General features: G+C 37.3%; 2 protein-coding genes and 1 pseudogene across 2 annotated transcripts; all 3 read left to right on the top strand.

Moving 5' to 3' along the window:
• The window catches only part of LOC139732800 (uncharacterized), a 62672-nt pseudogene extending 56709 nt beyond the window's left edge, over window positions 1-5963 (top strand).
• Window positions 5964-16909: 10946 nt separating this feature from the next.
• LOC139732775 (uncharacterized) lies at window positions 16910-17626 on the top strand. The gene has a single exon (XM_071643620.1). It carries the CDS (start codon window positions 16910-16912, stop codon window positions 17624-17626), a length of 717 nt encoding a protein of 238 aa, XP_071499721.1.
• A 1632-nt stretch (window positions 17627-19258) lies between these two features.
• LOC139732792 (putative gamma-glutamylcyclotransferase CG2811) lies at window positions 19259-21311 on the top strand. The gene is made up of 2 exons (XM_071643635.1): window positions 19259-19444; window positions 20976-21311. The coding sequence occupies exons 1-2, from the start codon at window positions 19259-19261 to the stop codon at window positions 21309-21311; spliced, it is 522 nt and encodes a 173-aa protein (XP_071499736.1).
• The last annotated feature ends 4673 nt before the right edge of the window (window positions 21312-25984 follow it).

Raw genomic sequence — 25984 nt, 5'->3', positions numbered from 1 at the left:
TTACCATCAAACTGAATCATGTAGCGTTCATGCTCAAGGCTCTTTAGGGAATTTGAGACCCATCGTTTTATAACAAAGTGAAGTCGGGCAATGATAAAGCCTTGACGAGTATAAACTAGACAAGGCTATGCAAAGTGTTCCCGTTGATTTCAAACCAAATTTCCATTTCTATTTTACATGCTGTCGCAAAGCCTCGTATTTCTTTACATACAAGGGACATTCCATACATGATAAAGCTGCATTCCATTACTTTGATAATATCTCTATAACCGCATGATATATCGTCTCTTTGAAAATGTAGAATATGAAACGTAAAAGAATTAGATCCGACATTCAGTACTGGTGAACGAAAGCTGTATGCGAGACGAATGAAGTGACCATATGGTCATGGAACTACATGGAATCGAACCATAACCACTTCTTTATTCTCGATTCATATATATCTTGTACTTTAATTTAAAATGAAAATTACCATCATGTTTCAATCACTGTTCCTCCGAACTCCTTATAAACCTTGATTCCTTTCTTTCTCTTGGCAGGGAGAAGCCGTGCAGATGGTAAGTTACTAGAACGTAAGATTAATTTTGAACAAGGCATTACCTTGATTTTTTTCATTCTAATGAATGGTGTGCTATTTAGCATTAATGTCTTCCCATGTTCAGTCTTATGTTAGTTTGAAGGAGTAACTTCTCGCACAAGGTGAGTTCTGGTCGAGGTATTTCTTTGATTGTTCGGTGCCAATAAATAGATTGAAAAGACGTTTTAATCATATTATTCAGATGCCAAAAGGCATTCTTGCGAAGCACTCTGTATGACCTGTTGATAATATTATCAAATTCAGTAATCTCATAATGATTTGTTATTTTTCCCTCAACAGGGCTACGCCTTCGCTCCACCAGCACAACAGTCAAAGGGTCCAGATCAATACTCACACTACGTGAGTATTCAACTTCGGCAGTGACGCGCTCGAAAGTTTGCATGAAACTTATTTTTGTCTGATAACTTTTATAAATTTGTAACATTCAAATGTGTTTCAAAAACAATTGGGGGGGGGGGAGGGACCAATGTCGGCAATGATTTTCCACTCTGATTTTATCTGTACTCAGCTAAAAATGAGAGAGTGAAAACAATGAAACTAATCAAGTATAATACGTCAGGTAGCCTTACTTGATAACCGCTTCTCGCAGTTTACAAACTCAGTTGATTGATCATAGCTTTATCGAAGAAATTATAATGATAGTGACAAAAAGATACACGAAGTAAAAAGGTTATTTGTTTGTTAAGGTGACGTATTTCCTGTTCGGCAAATATTCCGTGTAAGCTGCTAAAATAGTATTTGCTGCAATTGTCGAATCAAAACATGTTTCAGCGTCATGATAATTGTGACTGTAAATAATCAATAGACCGCGTATTGGTATGACATTGATACTGGCACTTTGCATGAGTTCACCGAGGCATGAGAACGAGTGAAATTAAAAGGATTCTTTTGTTTCCATATTACCCTCACCGATTCTAATCTTGTGGATACATCCTTGTTTGAACTCTATCCTAGTACCGTGATGAGATCCCAGTCCGTGTCGAAGACCTGGACCGTACCAAGTTCGAGATGTATTTGCAGAAATTCGAGTTCCAAATCCAGAGTATGTATGCCCCCATTGGCAGCAGGGAACAGCCGGTGCGAAGCTGCAAAGACCTCTTCAAATGTTTCCCAGATGCTCCCGATGGTAAGTGACCGAGACAGCTCTCCGGTTGCTTCAAGCAATTGTATGACATAAAGATCTCGATGTCTCGCATGCTCACTGTTCCACTTCCAGTAGGCTGGTGGTACTACAGCAATAACCTTGTCTTGCCGACATGTCTGAAGAAGATTCATTCAATCATAAGACAATTGTGACAGTTCTACCAAATCTTCTGTGGCGTTTGGTTAGGATCGGACAGTGTTTCATGTTCCGATATGTTAACTGTCTGCTATCGATATAAATCTTGCAACATAAGGAGTCATGCAAAAGAAGGTACTAATTTTAATGTGACATTGCGTCGGAAGAGAAAGGAATCTCTCGTGTCTTTTTGATATGTCAAAATGTCGCTGGGATTTCGCCTGATTTAATATAATCATGAATAGGGTGAATTTGTTCAGTGTGATTTGGACAAACCTGAAACGATGCAAGTAAAATTACCATAGCACATTTTTAGAGTCACAAACAGTGTGCTATATATGTTGAAGTATTTCATGCGTTTATCATAATAGTCGCTATTAGAAATGAAATGTGACATTTCCGTTACCAACAACAGATGATGAATATCTAGGCAACTGCCAAAAAGAAGGACTTCAAGAGGAGAGTAACACAGGAGGAAACAGAGACTGGATTGCTGTGCTACTAAACACCTTTGATATAATTTAACCGTCGCAAGAATCAATATCCCATCTCTATTGGATTTGCTTGCAGAGTTTTTCAGATTCTAATACCAGCATAAAAAACGTCCATTTTTTGTAGGTGATTACTGGATCGATTCCAACGAGGGTTCAGTTAAGGATGCCTTCTTAGCCCACTGTGTGAAGAGAGGAGAGGAGGGCACACCAGAGACCTGCATCACCCCAAGAACAGCTATGGTGAGAGCCAAACCTGGCGAATTTTATTTCCATTTCAGTCAAGGATAAATGAGTGGTTTCAGTCCAGAGCTACTGAAAACATTGTCCTGTCGTGACATCACATTATATCATGACTGAACATGGATTTATCTGAAGTTGAAAAAAAAAAATGAATTGAACAGCTTATACAAATTTCCTCAAACTTTTTTTGAAGTATGTACAATAAGATTCTTAATTCAATGAATTCACATTTTCTGTTTGGGGCAAATTCCCCTTATTAAGGGGATTCAGTAAATGTAATACCTTATTCAACAGTGAAAAATAGGTCTAGATGTTATGAATGATCCTTGGTCACTTTTAAATCGTGATGAGAGGATTACTAGTATGAAACTGTATGCGTGTTTCATTTCTGATATATTTGAGATAAGGTACTGGCATATTAATATAAGTATGTTAAATTTTCCGATGATAGCAATTGCTTATCTCGATTCAGCATACATGTTTACATGCAGAAACTTTTAGTGTAGACAATATTCATTGATTTCTACAATAATTTTCTCTTTGCTTTCACAATGCAGATCACTCGTGCTCCATGGTACGCTGGCGAGTCAGGACATAGATACCTCAGCACTATCAGAGGTCTTGAAAAGGTAACCTGAATGGCGCCCCCTTGTTTGCCATCCTCTAAATTTTATCGAGTCTTTACTTGTTTGCGGGACGTTGCTGTCTTCATAGAAACGTATAGCATTATATCTTTATCCTACAGTTAATTCTTCGTTGAGAAATAACAATCACCTTGATAAATTGATTCATTCTTTTTTGTGTCTGAACTGTTAATTCAATTAGAAAGACATATAAGTGTGATATATAAGTAGGTGTAACCCCGCTTCGTCATACCGATCTAGTTTTCAAAGTTCCACTTCATATATACAGTATACATAGGGGGTCACTCAAGAACATTAAACCGGTCAGGTACCTAGTTATAGAGTTCTGCAGATTCTTTTCCAGAATTTTCTTTCATAATATTTGCCAACGATTAGTGTTTACTATGAAATTATTTATTACATTCAAAGTCCCTGGTTTTTTTTTTTCAGTTCTCTTATGAGGCCAGTGAAGTTCAGCTGACATTCCTGCGTCTGCTGTCCAACAAGGCACACCAGAACGTCACATACCACTGTAAGAACTCTGTAGCCGTGACTAATGGTGAGAGTGGATCAACAGAGCAGGCTCTTAAACTCATGACAACATCAGACGTGGAACTTTCATATGATGGACTCAGTCTCGAGCAATACGAAATTATTGAAGACGGATGTCAAGTAAGTTTAGTTCAAATTTCACATAGCGTTATTTTTTTTAATGTTAATTTCAGTTGAGCCATGTTCCAGTATTTCTCGAAGCATTTGTAGCGATTTTCATTACAACTGGATTGCTCTTATCTTTATCATTATTTTGGTTCTTGTCAATATATAATTGTCATTATCATCATGACTATCATCATGACTATCATCATTATATTGATTATCATTGATATAATTCAATTTCATTCATTTTCATTTTCAATAAAAAAGGCAAGTATACAAAACACTTGCTAAAAAGCAATATAGTGTATATTCCAACTACATCAAAACGTAGTAATCACACAATGAGGTGTGAAGCAAAAATGGATAATATAAAATGTTGAAAATGGAGGAGAAGCTAAAAAGCGAGGCATGTGATACGCATTCCCCTCAAAGTTATTATCAATAGGGTACGGAAAATGTTACCTGTTAATAGAAAAGTATATGTACAGTGACAATATGAGGAAATAAAAATAGATATATCATTGCAATATCATTGATATATCGTTGCAATCTTCTTTGAAGTTATCAGCCGGAGCATGAGTCTTCAAAGTCAGAGTAGATTTTTACTAGACAGATACCACATTATGAAGACTTTGTCATAATCGAAAAAGAAGGCAATACAGTGCAGAATAATTACCTTGACCAATGGAAGCTTTTGTGATTATCTAGATTCATCATATGAGTGACTGTTTTTTCCAATAAGATGATCTTAGGAATAAAGTTCTGATATCAAAGACTAATAATAAATAGGATGTCTGCAACAATAGAGATTCATCGCGTTTCATTAGCCGTGTAATAGTTACGCGCATTGTATTAACTCTATGAGTGCAAATGATAAACTGTGGTTTATTTATACCATCATTTTTGTTTCGTTTCCTTTACAGTACCATACAGGAGAATGGGGACAGACAGTAATAAACTTTTCAACCAAGAGAAACACTCGACTTCCAATTATAGACATCGCTCCTTCAGACATTGGCGGATCAGATCAAGAATTTGGAGTCACACTCGGACCCGTGTGCTTCTCATAATTACACCCTGCACAATTCACTCAAATGGACACTACATTCCAAAGAAAAACAAACGTGACTGGAATCCAAATAATGTCGACTCTACAAAGAAACAACCTGGCAGCCAATTTCAGGACTAGAACTTGTGACATGACATAAATAAAAAAGGGCGTTATATATTTTTGAGAGCAATATGAAATTTGTAGGGAAGCCGTCCAGGAAAATGAATGTACTATTGAGCAATAAAACTTGTTGAAGAAAAAAAAATTATGGCTGGCCAGGTAAATGTTGAATGGAAATTTTATCATGTTTACATCTACTTCAAAATAAGCAAAGCAATCTGTTGCGATTAAGTCAACTACCTAACGTTAATTAAGATCTGCTGATACAAATATTGTTATTGCATCTAATGTGCACGGTATTATACCATGCTCGTTAGGCACATCTGTTATGATATGCCTGCTTATGTGTGTGATTAGGGCTTTAATTATCCCTCAAGTATAATCCATGATTAAAGTGTAAAAGAGACCAACTGGAGAATACATAGATCATGTGTGTAGGAGTAGAAGCAGAACGTCAAGTTTTCGATAACACATTGCAATTACATCCAATTTTGCAGCAGAACTAGTTCCATCAGTTACATTCTGGATCAAAATTGTGACCTTTGCATTTGTCACTTTAAGAGCTTAGACGATAGAATTCACACTACATTCCATAAGAGATTATTAGAAATTTCCTTCATGTTTTCTTTAGTATGTGATTTTACAGCTTCAAGTACCAAATAATGTATGTGCCTCTTCTGTCTTATTGCGTTTTCAAGTGAATTGTATATAATACTTTCAGCCATAAAGTCAAAAAGAAATCTAATTAAAACTTCGTTATTTTATAGTGGATGTAGACCAACAATACTACAAAAATATTGACAACATCAATGGAATATGTCTTGTTTATTTTGAAGTAGATTCATGAATTGATGTATGAAGAGAGAATTATATATTAAACAAGTTCATTGCTTCCCTGCAACTGTCATCTCTCAATTAATTGATTTTGTTTTCTTGGTTGTGAACAGACTGATGACATGTGCACGTGGATGGGTTCGTTGTATGACCTTCTGTTTGGGGAGAAAACCCTTAACGTTATTATCATAACCATCAGGACAGACAGCCCCAAACTGAGCAAAAGTGACTCTCCTTTGCCATTGCTTCTACAAGAGAAAACATTCAAGTTGATTAACATAGAGTGACAAGGAAAATGTTACAAAGTAAGCAAGAGCATGACTGATGAGGTGCAGTTTTTCTTAAGAAAATACATTTCCAGGCCATCTGCACAACAGTGGGACGCGAATACCTCATTATCCTCGTGAATAGTCGCAAGATACGTTATGAACAGAATTGTTCGAATTCATGACATAACCCCCGAACGACAAATCATCATCGCAGTGACAAGGTATACAGGGAATTCTGAGAAGATCGATAGCATACACAGCTTAATTGTGACAAATTTCCACACCCTGAGGAAAAGGAGTTGATGCTTATAGCACGCATGAAATCAAACTCTTACTTCATCGTAGGATAGGCAGTTGTCAATCAGTATGTATCTGTACAGATGTGTTGCGTGTGTATGTGTGCATATTATATATATATATATATATATATATATATATATATATATATATTGGAATTTTCCACGTGTTGGACTTCGAATGTTGTAATTATTAGAAGAAAGAGTCTCAAGTACGCCATGGATCCAACGATTACAATTTTTTTTTTATTCAGATAAAATAATAATAATTATTCATAATAAAAAAAATTGTAATCGTTGGATCCATGGCGTACTTGAGACTCTTTCTCATATATATATATATATATATATATATATATATATATACTTTGTATAATTGTGCGTGTGTTTGTGTTTGTGTTTGTCTGTGTCTGTGTGTGTGTGTATGTGCGTACGTTTCTTACTCATAGCAGCAATATCAAACATCAAACAATGAAATAAAATTTCAAGATTGCACAAAATAAGATGGCATGCATTCAGTGCCTTGTGGGATTACCAAACAAAAAACTGACACGTTTATAATCATGACAAATATTGTGAATTGCTGTTTAACACAGTCACAGAGATTTGAAGATGGGTTTTAGAAACTAGATACATGTATGTTCGATATACTCGTCTCAACACTTTTATTTGTGACGGATGAATTTTGATATCTTTCTTCCAAAAGCCCGTAATAGTGGTCTGAACTCTGAATCCTAACCCATTTCCATCCTCAAAGGGGGGTATTAAAAATCGGGAACAAGCATATCATGCGTATGGTTAACCGCCTGAGCGTGTGTGTGTCTGTGTGTGTGTGTGCATGGGGGGGGGGGGGGGAACACTGCTTACGATGGAGACCCCATCCCATATTCACGTTGACGCTAACACAACAGCAGTGAAATCGAACATCACGAACTAACAGATTCACATATAGACTAGATAAAATTCTAACGTGCCAGGTGTCTTCATAAAATTATGATTTCAGTCACAATCACATTGAAGAAGGCAATGATCACGGCTTCCGAAAATTTACATAATAAGATGAGGAAATTGAATAACTATTTGCAATGTTTAGAATAGTGATAGAGTTGTGAGTTGATAACATCATCGCCTGAGCTAGTCTGCGTGTGAGTGAGACTGACATCTTTATTTTTATTATTCTTTTAGTCTAAATCAATATAAATATGATAATATAATGGATCACCATTTGAAATGTTCTTTCCATTTAATTCGTAACGCTCAAAGTCAACGGATAAGACAGAACCAACGCACAATAGGTTACAGCGGCTTCAGCATGAATTTGGCGTGTTCTTGTATATGTACCCCAGTGTATCGTTCCAAAACATTCATAATCCATGCTAATGCTAATGCTTTGACTGTATTATGGAATTTCATACTTGGTCTATTGAAATTGAAAACCAACAAACCTAACAACGAAATAAAGGTATTCGATATCTTTGGACAAAGGTATCGATAACTTTTTATTGATTTTGAAGAAAAAAATAGCACTTGAATATCTACATTTGCTTCGAAATAAGTAATCAGTTCATTTAATAGGCATAATTATGTAAAGTAGACGCGATGATGTCATCACTGTATAGTTCTTCATAAGTTTTGTTAAATCATTATTTTCATGAATAATTTAGCAACTATACAATCTTTTCCTCCAGAGAAAACCCGAAACTTTCATTGCTGGTTTTTACGACTCTATACAATAATTGGATGAGATAAAGATGAAATGTCTCCATCTGATGTTATTTAAACATGAATGAGATTCACTGAATTAAGGTGTGTGCAGCTCATTGGTAGGACTTGATGATGCCATTACTTTTTCTAAATTCACTTGAATGAATTTGACCAATATCATTGTATTGTTGCAAAATTTGAAAATTTAAGTTTCGCAACTTCCTTGTTTCGTATCTGATTAAAAAACACAATTTACAATTATGTTTTGATAATATTCACTTGAGTCAGCTTGGACTTGAAGAGGAATTAACTTCCACTTTTGGAGATTAGAGATTTTATTAAATCACCCGTTCAAATGGATGGGAAAATTGGTTAAACATCGTTCGATATTAAAGAACTTCAGAATTTTTACAGTGCTAAACTGGAAGGACTAAGTCTTCATACAGCCACTATGGCAGTTCAGAAGATGTGACTGTACATGTATTGACAATCTTGAGCCCACAGCGAAAAACGCTAAAACGTGTCTTATACGTTAACCCTGTTTACTTAAAATTTCGCAAGATATTTGTACAGCAGTGCTGAATTCAAGAAGATCAGACATGACGTCATTGAAAGAGAAGAGCCATGTCAGCTATGTCATTATGTTCGTTACATTGTTATCATTTTTGTCTTCTCTCATAAAAGATTGTAGCGTCACTGCTATTGACAGACACCATGGACCAAGAAGTAGTATGTGTAGGTCTATATATTCGTGTGATGCGGTGCTGTAATTGTATATATCGTGTATCTATTCCCGGTAGCTATTTGACTGTCTGAAGAGAGATCAGTTGAGAAGACACAGTAATAAATCACACTGTCGCAAACAAACCCATGTTTGCTCCTCTCTCTTACTAAAAACAGACATTTTTGGGTGAAGATCAGGTGTACGGGGGCGGATGGACAAGCTGCCTGAACCCTTGCAGAGTTACCGTGGCTTCGGGTCAAGAATGTGGCATGAGCGGTTTGGGGTCGGATCTGAAGTGCAGGGTCATGGCAGGGGGTTTACCTTCTGCTTTGTTGTTCCCTTCGATGACGATGAATAAATACCATAAGTCTCTTGATCCTCGTAAATGTCATCACAGATGCCAATGAATGCAGCCTGTACTGTTCGAAGACACATCAGCGAAGAAGCACTCCTTTTCTAAGCCGGATACTGATTTCAAGTTTACCACATCATCAGTATTATAGTACATCGTTTCTCTCTTTGCTACATCTTGAAGTATGGACTCATATCAGTAAATCTGACAAAAATCCTGAATCATCTCTTGAAGAGGGGATAAGGAGACATTATATTATCCGTTTTGCATAGCAACAGACATCGAGTGAAGATGGAAATTTTCGAGCGTCTCCATCCTCCGAAGAAACCTGCAACGAGAAGCCAAAGTGAGTATGACATACAAAGAATTCAGGTATCATAAAGACCGTGCACGATATTGGAAGAGAAAGGGAGATACACGGACGGACGTTTAACATTTTTCCTTCATGGAATCCGCGGAGAGAGAACAGGGAGAAGGCTGGGATATGAAAAGGGTTATTTGGTGTATGTGCGTGCTCCGTAGATAAGTAGTTAGAAACTATAAAGAGACAGAAAGAAAGGAAAATAAGAAAGAAAGAAATTGAAAATAGATAAATTCCGTTGTTGATGAGGATGATGATCTTGAAAAAAAATGTAAGCACACACAATGCATCGACAAAATAAAGCACCGCAGACTCGATCCAAAGAAGACTCACTGCTTTCAGGGTTTTGCCAGCAACATTGCCTCCTACCTCCTAGCTTTCCTTCCCAGTAATTATTTCTTGGAAGTTGTATGATTATTCAACAGGTTTGCTCTGTTCGAGAGAGAAAAAAACACAGAGAAATACTGACGTATATATATTTACTCAGAAGTTTGCCTATGAATATGGTGTATTCTTACGTATACATGAATATAATAATGTCTAAAAATTTCTTGAGACCAATCTATCATTATCATGAGTATCCATATCATTTCATGAATCATCATCATCACCACCACCACTGCAACTTGGAACTGTGGTGGCAGTGATACATACCATCCACTAAGCAACAAGCATCATTGTGAAACAATTTTAAACTGAGGGAACTGGTTTCAGTGAATGCAATCATAATATGTCTGTAATATTGCATATGCCATCCAAGAATTGTGTCCATCTGTTGTTAGGTAAAGAGGTTATATCAATTGATTTTATTCAAACTAAAAATAATGTATTCAATGGGGGTTATTCATGGTCTTTGCTTAAAAAGTGAAAAGCCAAAATACACTTGAAATTCAGTCATGAATACAGCATATAGGAACTGGTATGACTTTGAATAGGACATTACACACTTTGTAGAAACAAATGACATTGATTTTCTACCCAAGAAGCAGGAAGTCAGTTTGTTGTTAACAATTAGGAAACGCAGAATTGCAAACAGACTGATAAAATTCTTCGAGACGTACCCACAATGGCCTGGCAAGATTACCTGTGAAGTACGTGTACGTCATTAAGGGCACAACAATCCAATTTACAACCGCCGACACTATTCACTGTTTCTTCATTGTTTGCTGAAGGTTTTACAACCTTTCTGAAGGAGTAAAATCAACTCAACAGCACTTGGATCTTGTCATTCGTTCGTTGCTAAGTACACTGAGGGTAGCAAGGAGTCATTACTTGAATGAAGAGAGCACGGTATAATAGTCGGTGTAGTGAAAGAAGCCGGTATTATTATTGGGTATTCTAAAATAAGATTGTAATCGATTATTAAACCATAATGAATAGCTGACCTATTAATCTGTCAATGAAGAGTGAAACTGATAAACGACAAGAAGAGCTGCAAACATAACGGAGGGCTTGAATGTCCTAATCGCTTATGCCAAATCCACAGGCACTTGCATGCACCCATATTCAGCACCACATTTTGACTGGCGCTCACGTCACATCTTCATAGATTGAAATTACTGTCATTTACTCTCATTTCATTTAGAATGATTATTCAAAACCATTAGGTACCCCATTATTCAGGAAGAGACATATAAACATATATTTTATACATGTGATTTTGCTAGGAAAGTTTGGGGAAAATGTAGTACTTTCTTTGAATATGTTGATTTGCAACAGTTGAGCTGGGAAGAGATCTTTTTTGGTATAGAGCTACCAGATAAAGGAAAAGCTCAGTTAGTTAACCATGTTATAATTTTGGTGAAGAAATTGCTTTTTTTAGGAAGGAAAAATAAGACACCCCCAACGGAATTTTTCATTAAAAGGTCTATAGAGCAGGATAGGTTAGAAGAAGAAAAATTAGCAGTTATACGTAATACGTTGTCAATACATTTACAAAAGTGGGAAAACTGGAAAAAGAATTGAGAATTTGCTTTGCGTTTATTTAACAGAGTATGGTCTGCCGTACATCCACCAGGAAATGCCTTTTCCACGCACTCGTATTAAGTGTTATAATGTAAGTCAGGACACACAGGTTTCAGTTGCTTTTGAGGTTTTGTTGTGATGGGGGTTTTGGAAGGGGGAGGGGGGATGGGGTGGGGTAGTAAGAGGGAGAATGGACGGGGGTATTGAGTAGTGGGGGGGGGGATGGCGAGGGGGTTGTTTTGTTTTGTTTTTTTTTAACAAAAAACTTCAATCAATGGATATTGATATTTTAGGTTGGATTGTATGAAAGCTGAAAAGAAATTATTTTTGGGGTAAGTGATTCAGTTAATAGAATTTATTATGTAATGAAAGAAAAAAATTGTTAAGAGATTGAGGAATTAATAATGTAAAATTAGAAAAGAAGAGATGTTTATATATGGATTGTGTATATTGATTGTGAAAAAAATGTACCAGAGTGTATCAAAACATGTTAAATCAATGTTAAGTTTTGATATCAGTTTTGCATCCATTGATGAAAAGGACTATAAAACTGGTCCGGAGATTTCTGTATCAATTTATTTGTATATTATGTTTCCATTGATGAAGAATAAAATATTCTTTAAAAAAAAAAAAATAATAATGAATAGCTGACCTATTAATCTGTCAATGAAGAGTGAAACTGATAAACGACAAGAAGAGCTGCAAACATAACGGAGGGCTTGAAGGTCCTAATCGCTTATGCCAAATCCACAGGCACTTGCATGCACCCATATTCTGCACCACATTTTGACTGGCGCTCTCGTCACATCTTCATAGATTGAAATTACTGTCATTTACTCTCATTTCATTTAGAATAATTATTCAAAACCATTAGGTACCCCATGATACAGAGGCGCAAAAGGGGGAGGGGTGTCTCTCGCTTTCACTGTAACATACTACAGACAAATATAGGTAGTTTAGCATTTGTTTTTGCTATATACACGTTGGTTCCTACTTGATCATGATGTTCAGTGAGCACTGCTATAAGCCTTCCAATCAAAGATTATACGAAATAGTTAAATGTAGCCAGATTTTACATAAATTTAAAATTAAGATTGTGTTGACTATCTTGTATAGGTGGTGAGCTTTGACAATGTTTCATTAGTTACAAATTCATCATAAAGTCCCCTGAACTCTGAGATTTTACACAAAGTTTGCAGAAGACCATATCACACACCCCATCACGTCCCCTTTCTCTTTCTCTCTCGAACATCTTTGTTGGCTCTGGACACCAGTCCCCCTCTTTATAATGAAAAATACAAACCTTTTCTATGATTTTTTTAATCATTTTGATCCATCTAAGTTACAGTCATATAACCCTTGTCAAAGCATTTCTGCTCTCTGTGATATATCTCATAGATTTGTGAAGACGACGTCACATGCAATCAACGGATACTTAGAGACCATGATATGCATGAAGTGTTCATCAATAAGTTCATGGAGTCCAACCCTTCCCCGCCAGAATCAGAGGGAGAGAGAGAGAGAGAGAGAGAGAGAGAGGGAGATGCGGAAATTATAATACAAAACTATTCGTTGTTATCATGCACTCAATGTTGATGTGTGATGTGTGTCATTATATTGTTGTTTTTTGTTTTCGTCGCCCAGAAAAACAACCAACACCTAAGTGAATCCGCAACGTCTGTATCCAAAATACTTGCAGTATAGTCTTGCGTGACGTCACAATAAACCTTATGTTAAATTTTATCATAGTTATTATATTTATGGCAAAGCCCTTAAGATTCAATTTGTAAAACATCCTCAAACATAATTATAAAAATGTGATATATATGGTTTGTATTTTCATGACCCAGTATAGAAGTGGCAAGCGATACATACTGTTGTAACTATGTACAGTAATCAGGCAACAGAGTTATCTTTTGTCTAGTCAAGGCTCAAGGAAGACCCCGCCCAGTTTAACTTCGCTCTTCCTCGCGCTAGTGTTTTTCACTGTCCTATAGATAGTCCCTTTCCCCCTCTCAATAAAGCCCATCTCTTTGTTATCCTGCACGTATGCGCCTCCTGTCTCCAAGGCCGGTCTCATGGATGTTAGTCCCTTTTAATCTTATACAGGTATTACTAATTCGATACCAAAGGACAAGATAATCAAAATATAACATCATTCTTGCAAGATTTCTTCATCATGTTCATGTGTCCGCCGTTTGTTCGTTAAACTGTTGGCGACAAACTAACAGGCTGGTGACATTGTTCGTATACTTGTACGGTTCTCTGACTGAAGACAAACAAAATCACAGTGAAGAACTGAGCGATCGATGGTAGCGGGTTTAATTTGCCGGTTCTTCCCTCCCAATCTATTATACTACGTGGTCTTCTCATTGTTGTCAAATGGCCTTTCTGAGAACGAACGGAGACCTCACTGAGATGCGGACCACAAATGGGATTGTCTCTGATGATGACCAGTGCTGGACGTATCACTTGAGAAGACTCGTTAAGTCTTACGCATCAGTTTGCCAAGGAGCTGTCTCGTGTATGTGACATCACACGTGCATGTATGTATACAGTATACATAATAAATAGAGTAGTTATCTGTGATATATAGGCCGGTTATTGGGATGTTCTTTGTGGTCTCCTGTATGCGAATGTCAGTTGTAAAACAAAAGGTCTGACTAGCACTATGATACTCGACCCTCTACTCCCTGCCACATACTTTTAATCATATCTTTTTATGAAACTTTTGTGATGGACCGTCTTTCACGTACAGAACACCCGATTCTTAATACTGACAACTTTCCTGGATGTCGCAAAAGAATTGTAGTGTAACTGAAAAATAAAACGTGTTTTTCGGTAAATGTAGGCCTACATCTCTTCGTTGTCAACATTTTGTTGTGATGAGCAGAAAGAGCTGCTTCAAGTCGGAACATACTGCAACAGGAGACCTGCAGAATATTCTCTCGCAACGCATCGTTTGGTATTTATGAATTATTATTAAGTATTTGTGTATGCCTGGCAACGGAGGGCTATGTGTAAACGTGGACATAATTCTTGTCTCGACATTCCGGCTCTGGTGAGGTCCATGAAGGGACCAATAGCTTGACTCATCGCATCAAAGGTGCGTTAATCATTACCCAATCTTTTTGGTCAACCTTTGTCGCAGGTCAGTCTAGAAGATTTGTTTAAATCATAATACATTGTACACTGTGTTATAACAATTTTGAGAAAACAAGTCTTATAAGATCACAGATCACTATTAGCTAATGATTCGAAAATTTTTAGTATTATCCTTGATATATCACGTGTACTATAGGTGCCCAGAATTGCTGGAATGTATCCGGAAAAGATCCAAAACAAAACATGGAGACAAGAACAAAACTCCACCTTCTTAGTTACTGAAATTAGAAGGAGGAAAAAGCTCATCTGTCGTCTGTAATGCGAATTTATGCACCTGTCATCTTTTCCAATCAGATATAATGGTAATGATAACGATAGCATTAAATCGTCGATAGGGGGGGGGGGGGTCATGGTTTGTGTTGGTGTGTGCGTGTGTGTGTGTGTGTATGTGTGTGTGTGTGTTTGATTCACAACACTTCAGTGTGTTCTCAATATTTCACGAGTTTTAGTCGCAAATCTTAATCTTAAGATTTGAAAATGAAAATAGAAGTCGTTTTTTCTCCATCTCCCTCTCGGCAAAGCTGTGAAGCCTTATACACTCAAATCAGCGCAGACATTGCGTTTTGTAATGTTGACTTAGGACCGCTCTAACCATATCGGTTTCTTTTATTTGATAATCTGTAGTGATTTAATTAATATGTATAATAATCTTACAGATGACCAATGATTAATGACATAGCAATAACTAATATCATCAAACATTCAACGTAACTATAATATACGTGCCTGTGTCAATCAAATTATGTTTTGTTATTCATTACCGAGTATGTAAATTCAGAGGTCAGAGATAATGATTCATATCGGCTTGAGGTTCATGTATGTTGACCTAACCCTGTCGCTTGCACGGGTTGTCATAAATTTAGGAGTCTAGAACTGACATTGTACGGGCTGTTACAAAGAGTTACCTAGGCCATGTTACAATCTGGAATTCGGGATTACAGGTACACTCTGAAACACTCCTTATACGCGAATCTCTAGGCGACAAGACGACTGGGAGACAGTCCTACATAATGACAGAGATGATTGTAAAGAGGTTAGTTAAATACCCTGAAGGTCGTTAGGGACAAAACTTAACAACTAAGACACAATTAGAGGATTAATGTAGTAACAGACTATAGACTCGTTAAGCCTATCCCTTGAAGGGTTGGATCTATTGTAAGATCCTGGGCTGTTGTCTGTCTATGCAGACTGCCAGTGAATCCTGTCTGTAACGTTTGATGACATTTTGTTCTATTCCTTCTGTTCAAAGCCTCTTAATTGTTTTATAGCCGATCACCCCACCCTCATTCCCGATCATAATCCAATCACCCGTTGGACGTATCTTGAATTAGTGTGCAATAGCTCGGACTGTGTATAGGGGATGAAGGAGAATCAGTGTGAGTGACATCGTGGCTAACTAATATGTCTACGGTCTCCTGCCTCATTCGCATCTACATGCGACTACAAGGAGATTCAATGTCAGATTTAAATGTCACAGTCTATCAATAAATGTTAAACTGAATCACGATTTCCCCTTGAGAAGAAAAAAATCAGACTGTTCTCTATTTGCAATAAATTTCAAAGTCAATTTCAATAAATTCGCAATACACAGGGATTAAAACCAGCAGTGGCTGAGAGATCGTTGGATATCGTCGGCTCGAGTGCGACGGTTACCCGAATATTATGCCCGTTATTTTTATCATCATTATGACTACTAGTAAAACATAATGAAAGATCATAGGTGCTTACTTTCATGGAAAGGGCAATTTGTCAATAAGGTGCAATAAAAAAAAAGAAATCCCTGATTCTATAATTAATTCAACTAATACCGAGCCTCTGACAGTAAGCTTTCAGGGGAGTAAATTGCAATCCGAAAGGCTGATTTGTATAGATTATCAATCATGTTAGACCATGAACTAAATTTCTGTCCCATTTTCTCACTGAATTGAACGTAACAGTGAATTGAGAGAGAGAGGTAGTATATGCAACAGTCCTTCACTGCTTCTTGGACACTTATTACAACGTTCATCTTCTCACAATTTGTGCTAACGTATCTTCTGTCCTTGTGTATGGACGGTATTTCATTGTTGTGTAACTGAGCCCAACTTGTTTTCCCTCATGAAAGTATTACGTTTATACTCACCAACATTTACGTGTTTTTGCGTTTTCTCTTCTTACTCCCTAATTTTGTCATAGTTATGGCTGGGGAGAAAGCGAAGTTCTACGGTCTGGTGAAGAGACTACACGAGTTCTACCGAGACCAGCTCAGCGCAGCTCTCATCTCCGTCAGTAAATTCGAGAAAAGCAAGAAATACTTCATTCGCGCCCTCAAGGAAATTTGTCCTGTGTCACAGGAAGACGCTCCCGTGCTCACCTTTAGGGACTTGGAAGACAACTTTGCAATCTACCAAGAAAGAGTGACACTCGAGGACACATCTGATTCGTCTAGCAATGAAAGCAGACTCAATGTACGAACCGCAGACACGAGGGCGACCTCTTCCAGGAGATCGTATGAAAATGATACTCAAAGTGATGCCAGAGCTCACTGCAGTATTTTCGAAACTTTCTTCAAAAACATACACAATTTTCGACTTTTTCGGCAGCAGGTAAAGATGGATATTGTTGGAAAACTTCGCAAAGTGCCGAGGAATGTTGAAGTGACTGAGATGCAAAAGAGGAGCCAGGGAGAGCTCGAGGCGCTCCTCAGTGCTTGGACGACTCTGCTTGATCGTCACAATAACCTCTTCCCATTGGTTCACCCTGGCGTAAAGGAGAGCTGTATGAAGTTTTTCGACAGTGAACAAGAGATGGCGTACTACGTAGGTGTGCTGAGCGTGCTGCCAAAACTGATGGACATTGCAAATAAGATTGAATTCGCTCTGACAAAATATGAAATGAGTGCTGGTGGAATATGACAATCAAATAATGATGCATACCATATCATCCTGACTCCAGTGTAGGGTCTTAATGTAACGTCAATCTCATTTGCCTTCTCCATAGGCGTTGCGGCTTCACGTCACACCGTATCATGCCGTGACAAAATTTGGAGAAAAAAAACAACAACCTACATTTCAGGCATCATGTCAGGCCTACCTGTTAAGTCGGTTGTTGGTTGTGAAGACCAAATTTGGACTAACAGGAAATGATATTCAGTCCACTCCATGTGAGGTTTGATTGTTCCCGAAGCTACTGCGTTACACAAAGTGGTCATGATTATCTCTATGTCGATAGTATATTGATCGGCACATTCCTTCAGCAATTTCGGGAGACTAAATACACTGTATGAATAAGCCTATAAATGTTGCTAAAATACTGCTTCAAATCTCTTGGACGTAAGCATGCAAGTGAAAGTGATATATATGCGCTTTATCTGCGCGTGGCTATCATGTCTATCAATTTTACCTGCACATAAACTTGTATATACATATCCTAGAAAACTCTGTTTCAAAGTTCTGTGATTTTTGTCCATATACACATGGGCATGTCCTCCATATCTCTTCCTTGTATGGGTTGTGAAAACGTCAAGGACAGGAAATGTTGTTCAGAGTCATTGCTGCATCGGGTCGAGAGAGGACTCAATAAACTAGCCTTATTCACAGGCTCGCAACTATGTAAAAAAACATACCATTTCCCTGTCTGATTATATCAGTATTTCATTTTGGTATATAGTTGTGAAATTCTCACTACGATAACGTCGATACGAATAGCTAAGATAATGATAAAAATGATAATAATGATAATGATGATGATGATAATAACAATAATAACGTACATGTCGCATTTATCCTGAAGGAAATTTGTAAAACAAGAATTGATCAGGGAAGCTGAATTTTAAAGTATAGTAAAATATATAGTATCTTTCTGCAATTTCATGTGAACTACATGTATGTGCATGAGCGTTTTTGTGACACGTGTTTGTGTGATTGAATGTGTGTGTGTGTGTGTGTGTGTGCTTGTGCTTGCATATGTCCTATGTAAATATGTTACTATTATACTTCTTGTTAATATGTTTAAAACTTTAGTATGTTTTGTTTTATATGTTTATCCGGGACCCCTTTTTTTACAAGCTCTGCTTCTTTTGGGGTCCCAAACCATTCATTATTCTTAATGCTGTATCCTTTTGTAAAACGTCAAATGTTTAATGAATTGGTTAAATGAACTTGAACTTGTCATTCTGGGCAAAGTCACGTCTCTCCCCCGGTGAATACACATGTCGTTATACCTATACCTCGCGGTACAACACATCCGGAGATATGCACAAACTATACGCTTAATCGACCTTTACACCACACGACGGAATCTAGCTTTTGTCGATGAATTATTTTTTACAATGTATACGTGCCTCAGCGTCAAGACTTCTGTTTGTCCTGTGATCACTGTAGAACGCTAGCATAATATGTAAGACAATATTCAACTAGCAGGTATACAAATTCCTATTCTGTGACCTGAACTTCCGCACGTGTGTCTCCGGTCACTTAGGGCAATCATTATAGCAAAATAAAGAATAGGTATAGAAGAACGTAAATTGGTTCCCGAGTGGCTAGGCAATGGAAACCAAAGTGTTTGTGTACGGGACTCTGAAGTCGGATCAGCCAATGCACTCATACTTCGCCAATGCTGAGCGTGGGTCATATCGGCTGGTTGGAACAGGAAAGACCAGCACAAAGTGGCCACTCGTTATAGCAACCAAGTTCAACATCCCTTTCCTTCTCGATATGGAGGGTCAGGGTCACGTAAGTTTGCATTACATGCTGTACTGAATAGCCCTTGCACATGAAAAACTTAATAATTCTATGAGAATCTAATTCTATACGACAGTAACTAAAAATCAAAGCCAGTGTTATACAGCGGATATAAGATTACAGGGAATAATCTTCCTTCTCGAAATTGAATAGCAGTTTTAGTTGATAGTGACACATTTTGAACAAAATGGTGTACAGATCTATGCAAGGAAATTGTTATGCAAATGATATTTTGCATAGCAGTCATACGAAAATGCTACGCGATACCAGGAAAATTATTCCCTGGATTACAATGTATTTTATGGTAATGTTCGAGTACTGGTAAATTGGCTTACACGGTGTTCTATTGATATCTCCAAATAAACTAATACGTGGTTATGAAATTTGAAGCTGACGTTCTCCTATTTTTCCTAATTTGATACTCTGTCAATAATCACCCCCTCAAATACAGAATATTTCCCTGGACCTTGTTCAACCATAGGATAGACATTCCCCTAGGAGGGTCATACGCATTGACACTGCACTGAAATCAACTATCCTAACTCGTTTTTATAAATTTGTTCCAAGGAAATACTCTATTTATCTGCTGTTTTTATACGTCAACTTTTCAGATAAAACTTTTTAATGATAAAATGAATTGCATAAGTTTCTGTGGGAACCTTCATCAGTTTTGTGCCGCGATATGCTCATTTGAATTCTTGATGAAAAATAATTGTCGTGATTATACGGTGACTGATGTTTCAATAATGATGTTTTGATAATGAATTATACGCATTCACTTATGTCAGAGGTGGGCAATGAAGCTATAATTATATGCATCTCCAAAATTCTCATAAATCACAAAACTGGGATGGAAACTTAGTCATGCCACATTTCGCCGATTAACAATCAGCTTCTTCTGGCGTACGTCCTTCCAGTAGAAGAATGTTCCTTATTATGTGTGAAGTCGTGCAGGAATTCCATGCACTGATGCGCTTTCAGTTCGTGAAAGACAGCTCGGAATTTCTCGACTATCTCGAATCATCAGAAATACTCTGTGTATAGGACCTACAGTAGTCTATAGTGACAACGAATAGAGCCTATTGTGACGAGTAGAGTCACTGAGAAAACATGCCTTACAATAAGACATTAAACATGTCGTAGGCCCATTACAAATCAAAAGACATTGCGTCTGCGTATAGGCGTTACAACCACAATAATGATCAGTGAATCTTTAAATTCAATGAGATGATTTTGAGGGAGATTATAACGACAGGTATTGATATCAAAATGGGTTCAAACTTGGATTTCGATGACGATTCTCTAATAAGCATACGTTTTTATGTTTACTTTATGCTGAAGAGTGAATCGTCCCGTGTTGCTGTGTCACCTCGTGGATGGGCCAGGTCGCATGGCGCTAAAATGAGGAGATCTCTTCAATCGCTTCGACGCCGCCATTGCGAGGTCGTGAGACAATCTTATACCACCATTGACCACTGCATGCTGATGTGCAATTTCCTCTCTCCCTCTATCTCTCCTGCAGCATATTAGAGGCGAGGTGTACGAAGTGGACGATGACATGCTGAAAACTCTGGACTATTTGGAAGATTACCCCGAGTTGTATGACCGCAGACGGACTGTAGTGGAACTTGACTGTGGAGGGCCTGGCGCCGGGGTGGAGGCACCAGCAACCGTCGAATGTTGGTTCTACGTGTTACCAAAAGAAAGGCCTGCTCTCAAAGACTTGCCGAGATTTGAGAGTTATGACAGCAATGGATCACATGGCAAAAAGTTTGTAACACTTTATGACACCAAATCTGGTTGGCTGATACCTTTTGCCGAAATTAAAAACGAATTTACGAGATGCGGTCTCTACTAAGACTGCAGTTTGTGATGACAAGTAGACAACTTATGGTTGGCACAAAATTATATATATTTTTTTGCTTCCCATCGTACTGTGTCATAATGTGAGGTATTGTGTTTCCCTCGGAACTGCAGTTTGCTTTACACACACGCACACACACACATACACACACACGCACACAACCAAACAACTCACCCTATGTCATATTCACAGGGATAATGTCAGCACGCACTATGCATGAGCACATTCTATTTCTGGTTCCAATCAAAATTTACAGGTAAGCACCTATTGTTTACCATGACTTGGAGCAGTTATTCAAAAAATCTTTGAGTTATCACACTGAACTTTGTTCGCTGTTTCACAAAACATCCTACCATATAAAAAAATAAATCGCAATGAGCCTAAGATGTTAGGGGATATCATCATTTTTCTGAGCAAGCCATAACTGTATAGACTGTTTAGTATGTAGAAACAATTTTATCAGAACTATTGTTCACATTTTTCAAATCTAACAATAATTAACATTGATTATCATTACTAATCGGAATTTTACACTTGGTTGTTTTTGCCCCTAATTCACATTTTAGAACTATTTGGAAGCACTAAAGCTGGGTTTTTGTTTCATCTGCAAGTGGTAAATAATGAATTTTACAGATAGGCCTATAGTTCAGCGGCATAATATAGTCAAATGATAAGTTTTAGACATTTTGTTCAGTGCTGTCTAAAAGTATCAGATTTGGCACACATAAAAGACTGATAACCCACATAAGTTAGATATTAAGCCCTTCGGAATTCTGACTAGGAGTGCATAACAGCCTTTTTAATGGCCCGCTATTCCGTAGTCAAGTAACATGGTTTTTACAAAGGCATGTGCGTCAACTTATTAAACCAACTTAAGATCATTCAAAATGTCCACCACCACAAATTATTCGAGATTAAACAAATTGTAATTTGGCCTGGAAAAATAAAAATGGCGTCAAAACTACAGGCAAATATCCCTATTTGGTGAGAACTTATGGTCGAAATCAGCTCGATGTATAGATAATACTGGTAAGTGTAAGCCTACACCGGCATGGTATGCGAAAGTAAATTAATAAGAAGGGCCTGCGGTCATTATCAGAGCGTACTGCAGGTATACATAACGATTACCGAGTATATATAAGCATTTAACCAGCCTTGCGTGGTTATACTAATGATGCATATTCCTACACTTATCGCTATTGATACAATATTTTTGAAAAAAGTATCCTTGGCAAATTTCAAGAAATCTCCAATTAATATTATATAGAATAATCTCATCTAAGTTAATTCAGTACTGTTGTAATAACTAAATAATGATTCTTTGAACTATGCCGCTGGGCCATAGTATACTACCACTTGGATATCCACCGTATTATAATCATCTTGAGACGATTGCCGTTAAAGCCAACCTGTAGCAGTGGTGGTTACCACCATCATAGCCGCTCATTTTGTTATCTTGAATACAAAATGTAGTAAAAAAAAAAGAGTGATATTACAAGAGTTGCACTGAGTTTCTGGTAACACAAATATGGGCAGAGGTAAAATGATTATACTGTCATAAAAGTGACTCCAAAACGGTGCTATACTATTCACCCTCTGAACGCCACAATAATTACCTCTCAATACATTTGTGTGTGAAATTTTATGGCATTTGGAAAGGGTAAACTAAAACTAAAAGGGGTGTAGCTTCAAAGTGAACACCAAAAGAGGGGAAAGAATAACAGCTTACCCTGTATCCCTGGCCTGTCGAAAGCTGGTGCTGTATAGTTATCCGGTCAGTGGCCAGATAGTCGGTGACACAGAGATTTTTTTTTTTTTTTATCATCGGTCACTCGTCGGAAGAAAAGTTTGTTGCTTTCGGCCACCCACCGAAGTGTATCGGATCGCAGTCTGATTGATCCGACGTAAAGCTGGTCAACTATCAGGTCAGTGTCGGACATGTCAGGCGTAATCCGATTAGGGACACTGCCGGCGCCAAACTTGTAAAAGTGGGCGCCTAGTTCATATTTCTGGTGCCACTTCCGGGTTGCGATATTAATGTGTGTGTGTGTGTGTGTGTGTGTGTGTGTGTTTGGTTTATTTATTTATTTATTTATTTATCTTTTCTTTTTTTTTGGGGGGGGGGGGGTCAATATGAATCAGTTGTTGTGTAAAGTGTTAGTTAGTCCTTGCTGTAAAGTTCAACTATTTTGTCGTCAAGTTTGACGTAAACCAAAATACAGTCTTCGGAATTTTATTTGATGTTTTATAATAAAACCGAAATTGAAAACCTGAGGGAATATCGTCCGATGAGGATCATGAGCTACATGTCCGACACTGACCTGATAGTTGACCAACACAAGTCGTATTCATCAGACTGCGATAAGATACACTTTGGTGTGTGGCAGGAAGCAACATACATGTACTTTGCTTCGGGTGAGTGACCGACGAGATTTAAAAAAAAAAAGAAAGAAACGAATATCTCTGTGGACTGGTGGTAGTTGTGACACCGAATGAGTTGCCCATGCATGGGAGGCATTCGAGTTCCCCTATGGCCACGTAATGAGTAGGCCTACTCCTATTTTGGCTTAATTCATAAAATACAAGTGTCTGTAGCTATTCTTCATCAAATCTATATGCGAGCAGCTGTACCCCCCCCCCCCCCCCCATCCCCCCAAAAGTGAGTCAAATGAAGATTACGTTTGTTCTAATTACAACGAGCTTTTCTCAGTGTACTGGTTATTTCGGAGTTTCAAATGATAAATGACGATCATTGATACATATCGGACCTAGCTCATTTTCATTAACGAGCTCAATATAGCGATTAGTTTTATTTTATCCTTCCTTTTTAGCGCACATAGCAGGATAAAGTGCGAACTAATGTTTTCTAAACATTTTATTAGTTTTTATAACCGTAGATGTTTATCTATGGAGGTACTATAAGTGTGATAATTTCTACCTTTTTTTTAAATCTTTGATCGATATGTATACTGATTTTAAGTGTTGGTTCTAATCCTTGCTGTCGGGCGAAAGCTCGGTGGTCTAGTGGAGATGACGCCTGTCCGGTGATCAGGAGGTCGTAGGTTCGAATCCTGCTCGTGTATGTACGCCCATGATTTTTTATCATGGCTACTACTAAAACACTGATCAATTCAGTGCTCATTTACGTCGATGTAGGGCAATTTGTCAATCAGTTGCAACAATATCTTTGTTATTATCATCACCATGACTATGAACACGATTCAAGACTGAAGAATGGTGATAATTCAGTTGACTGTAATGTTCTCCTTTTGAAATGCATTGCATTATTTATGTAGTTATCTATATATATTTGTACATGTATACACTTTATTATGATGACTGTGTTATACATTCTAATATAAACCTACCTACAGATCATATTCCGTTAACCTGTGGTGTAATCAAATCCTCCTCTCATGCAAATTTTATATGGTTTACAATTCTAAAGACAATATACGGACAAACCAGCCACTATTTCATCATCTGAGTGCTCAGTAACCATTTATTATAATACATGTATGATATTCTTTAAGAAAGTAATTTCACCAGATGAAACATTACAAAATGTATATCTTATAATTGATCAAGAACATGACAGTGTATTGATTTGTTGTGTAATTCTCGAAAAGGCTTCTCTATTGCATGTTGTGAATGGGCATTTATGATGTGTTTGAAGTGTGATGAATTTCAAGCAATGTGTGGTGCTGGTCTGTAGAGCTAACAAGAATTTTGACTCAATTCTACTACATTGGCTCGCCACTAATTGGATAAGCAGTTTTCAGCAGCCTTTTTTTGCTACACCAAGGATTTTGAAAGTACAATGTATAACAGCAGTTTAAGAAAAATAACAAACATTTCAATTAATCAAAAGTCACTCACACACACAGGTGTCACATACATATGAGAAATTGCATAAGATCAACAAAGGGTACGGGCTATAATCTGTAGACAAGATGGTTTCATAAAAGGTAAACAAAACATATAGTGAGCTATGAAATCATATCAAACTTGCCATTGTTGTGCCATGGGTCTTGGCATTGCTGCCTGGTTTCTGCACATTGGTTCTCTTAATCTGCCTCTTTTTGCCGTGTAAGGGTTAGCAAAATACAAAAAGTCCAGTTGAGCAAAAACTCTTGATATCACAGGAAATGTGGCGTACATACTAAAAGTTATGGTAGGTCTAGACACCTTTTATATACTTATTTTTTCATAGGAATCCCAAATTATGCATTTCTTCAAATTCAACCACAGATTGCTTATTTGTATGTTCACTTGAATAATAAGGGAAAATTGTTCGTCCCACTTTTTGTTACAATTACTCTGTTTTACTTTATTTTTTTGGATATCTCTGCCATTTCAAATAAACTTTTTTTTATTCCTCTTAGAACTGTATGCTCTTTAATATTTTGTATAATTGGTGTTTAATTACACCTGCATCCTGCAAAAAGTTAAAATCTGAATCCCCATCTCAACCAAATCCATATACGATCCCTTTAAATTTCTATGACATTCAACCAAAAGTCTACTGAGCTGTACGTAATCGTGGTAACATTATCAATCCAAATGCAAATATCATGAGAAAAGTAGGAATAGTTCTAGGTAAAACAAACAAACTCATTTTACAATTCAAATAATTTTCAGTAGAGATCAAATCCTGATCCCTTTCT

The sequence above is a fragment of the Diadema antillarum genome, unplaced genomic scaffold (assembly GCF_040938485.1).
Source record: "Diadema antillarum isolate AM-2024a unplaced genomic scaffold, OU_Dant_1.0 seq00000447_RagTag, whole genome shotgun sequence".
NCBI lineage: Eukaryota > Metazoa > Echinodermata > Echinoidea > Diadematoida > Diadematidae > Diadema > Diadema antillarum.
This window is presented reverse-complemented; position numbering and strand designations above follow the sequence as displayed.

Coding starts and splice junctions, on each gene's coding strand:
- LOC139732775 (XM_071643620.1), top strand. CDS start 16,910: ATGGCTGGGGAGAAAGCGAAGTTCTACGGTCTGGTGAAGAGACTACAC.
- LOC139732792 (XM_071643635.1), top strand. CDS start 19,259: ATGGAAACCAAAGTGTTTGTGTACGGGACTCTGAAGTCGGATCAGCCA. Junction 19,445..20,975: donor ATATGGAGGGTCAGGGTCAC/GTAAGTTTGCAT, acceptor TCTCTCCTGCAG/CATATTAGAGGCGAGGTGTA.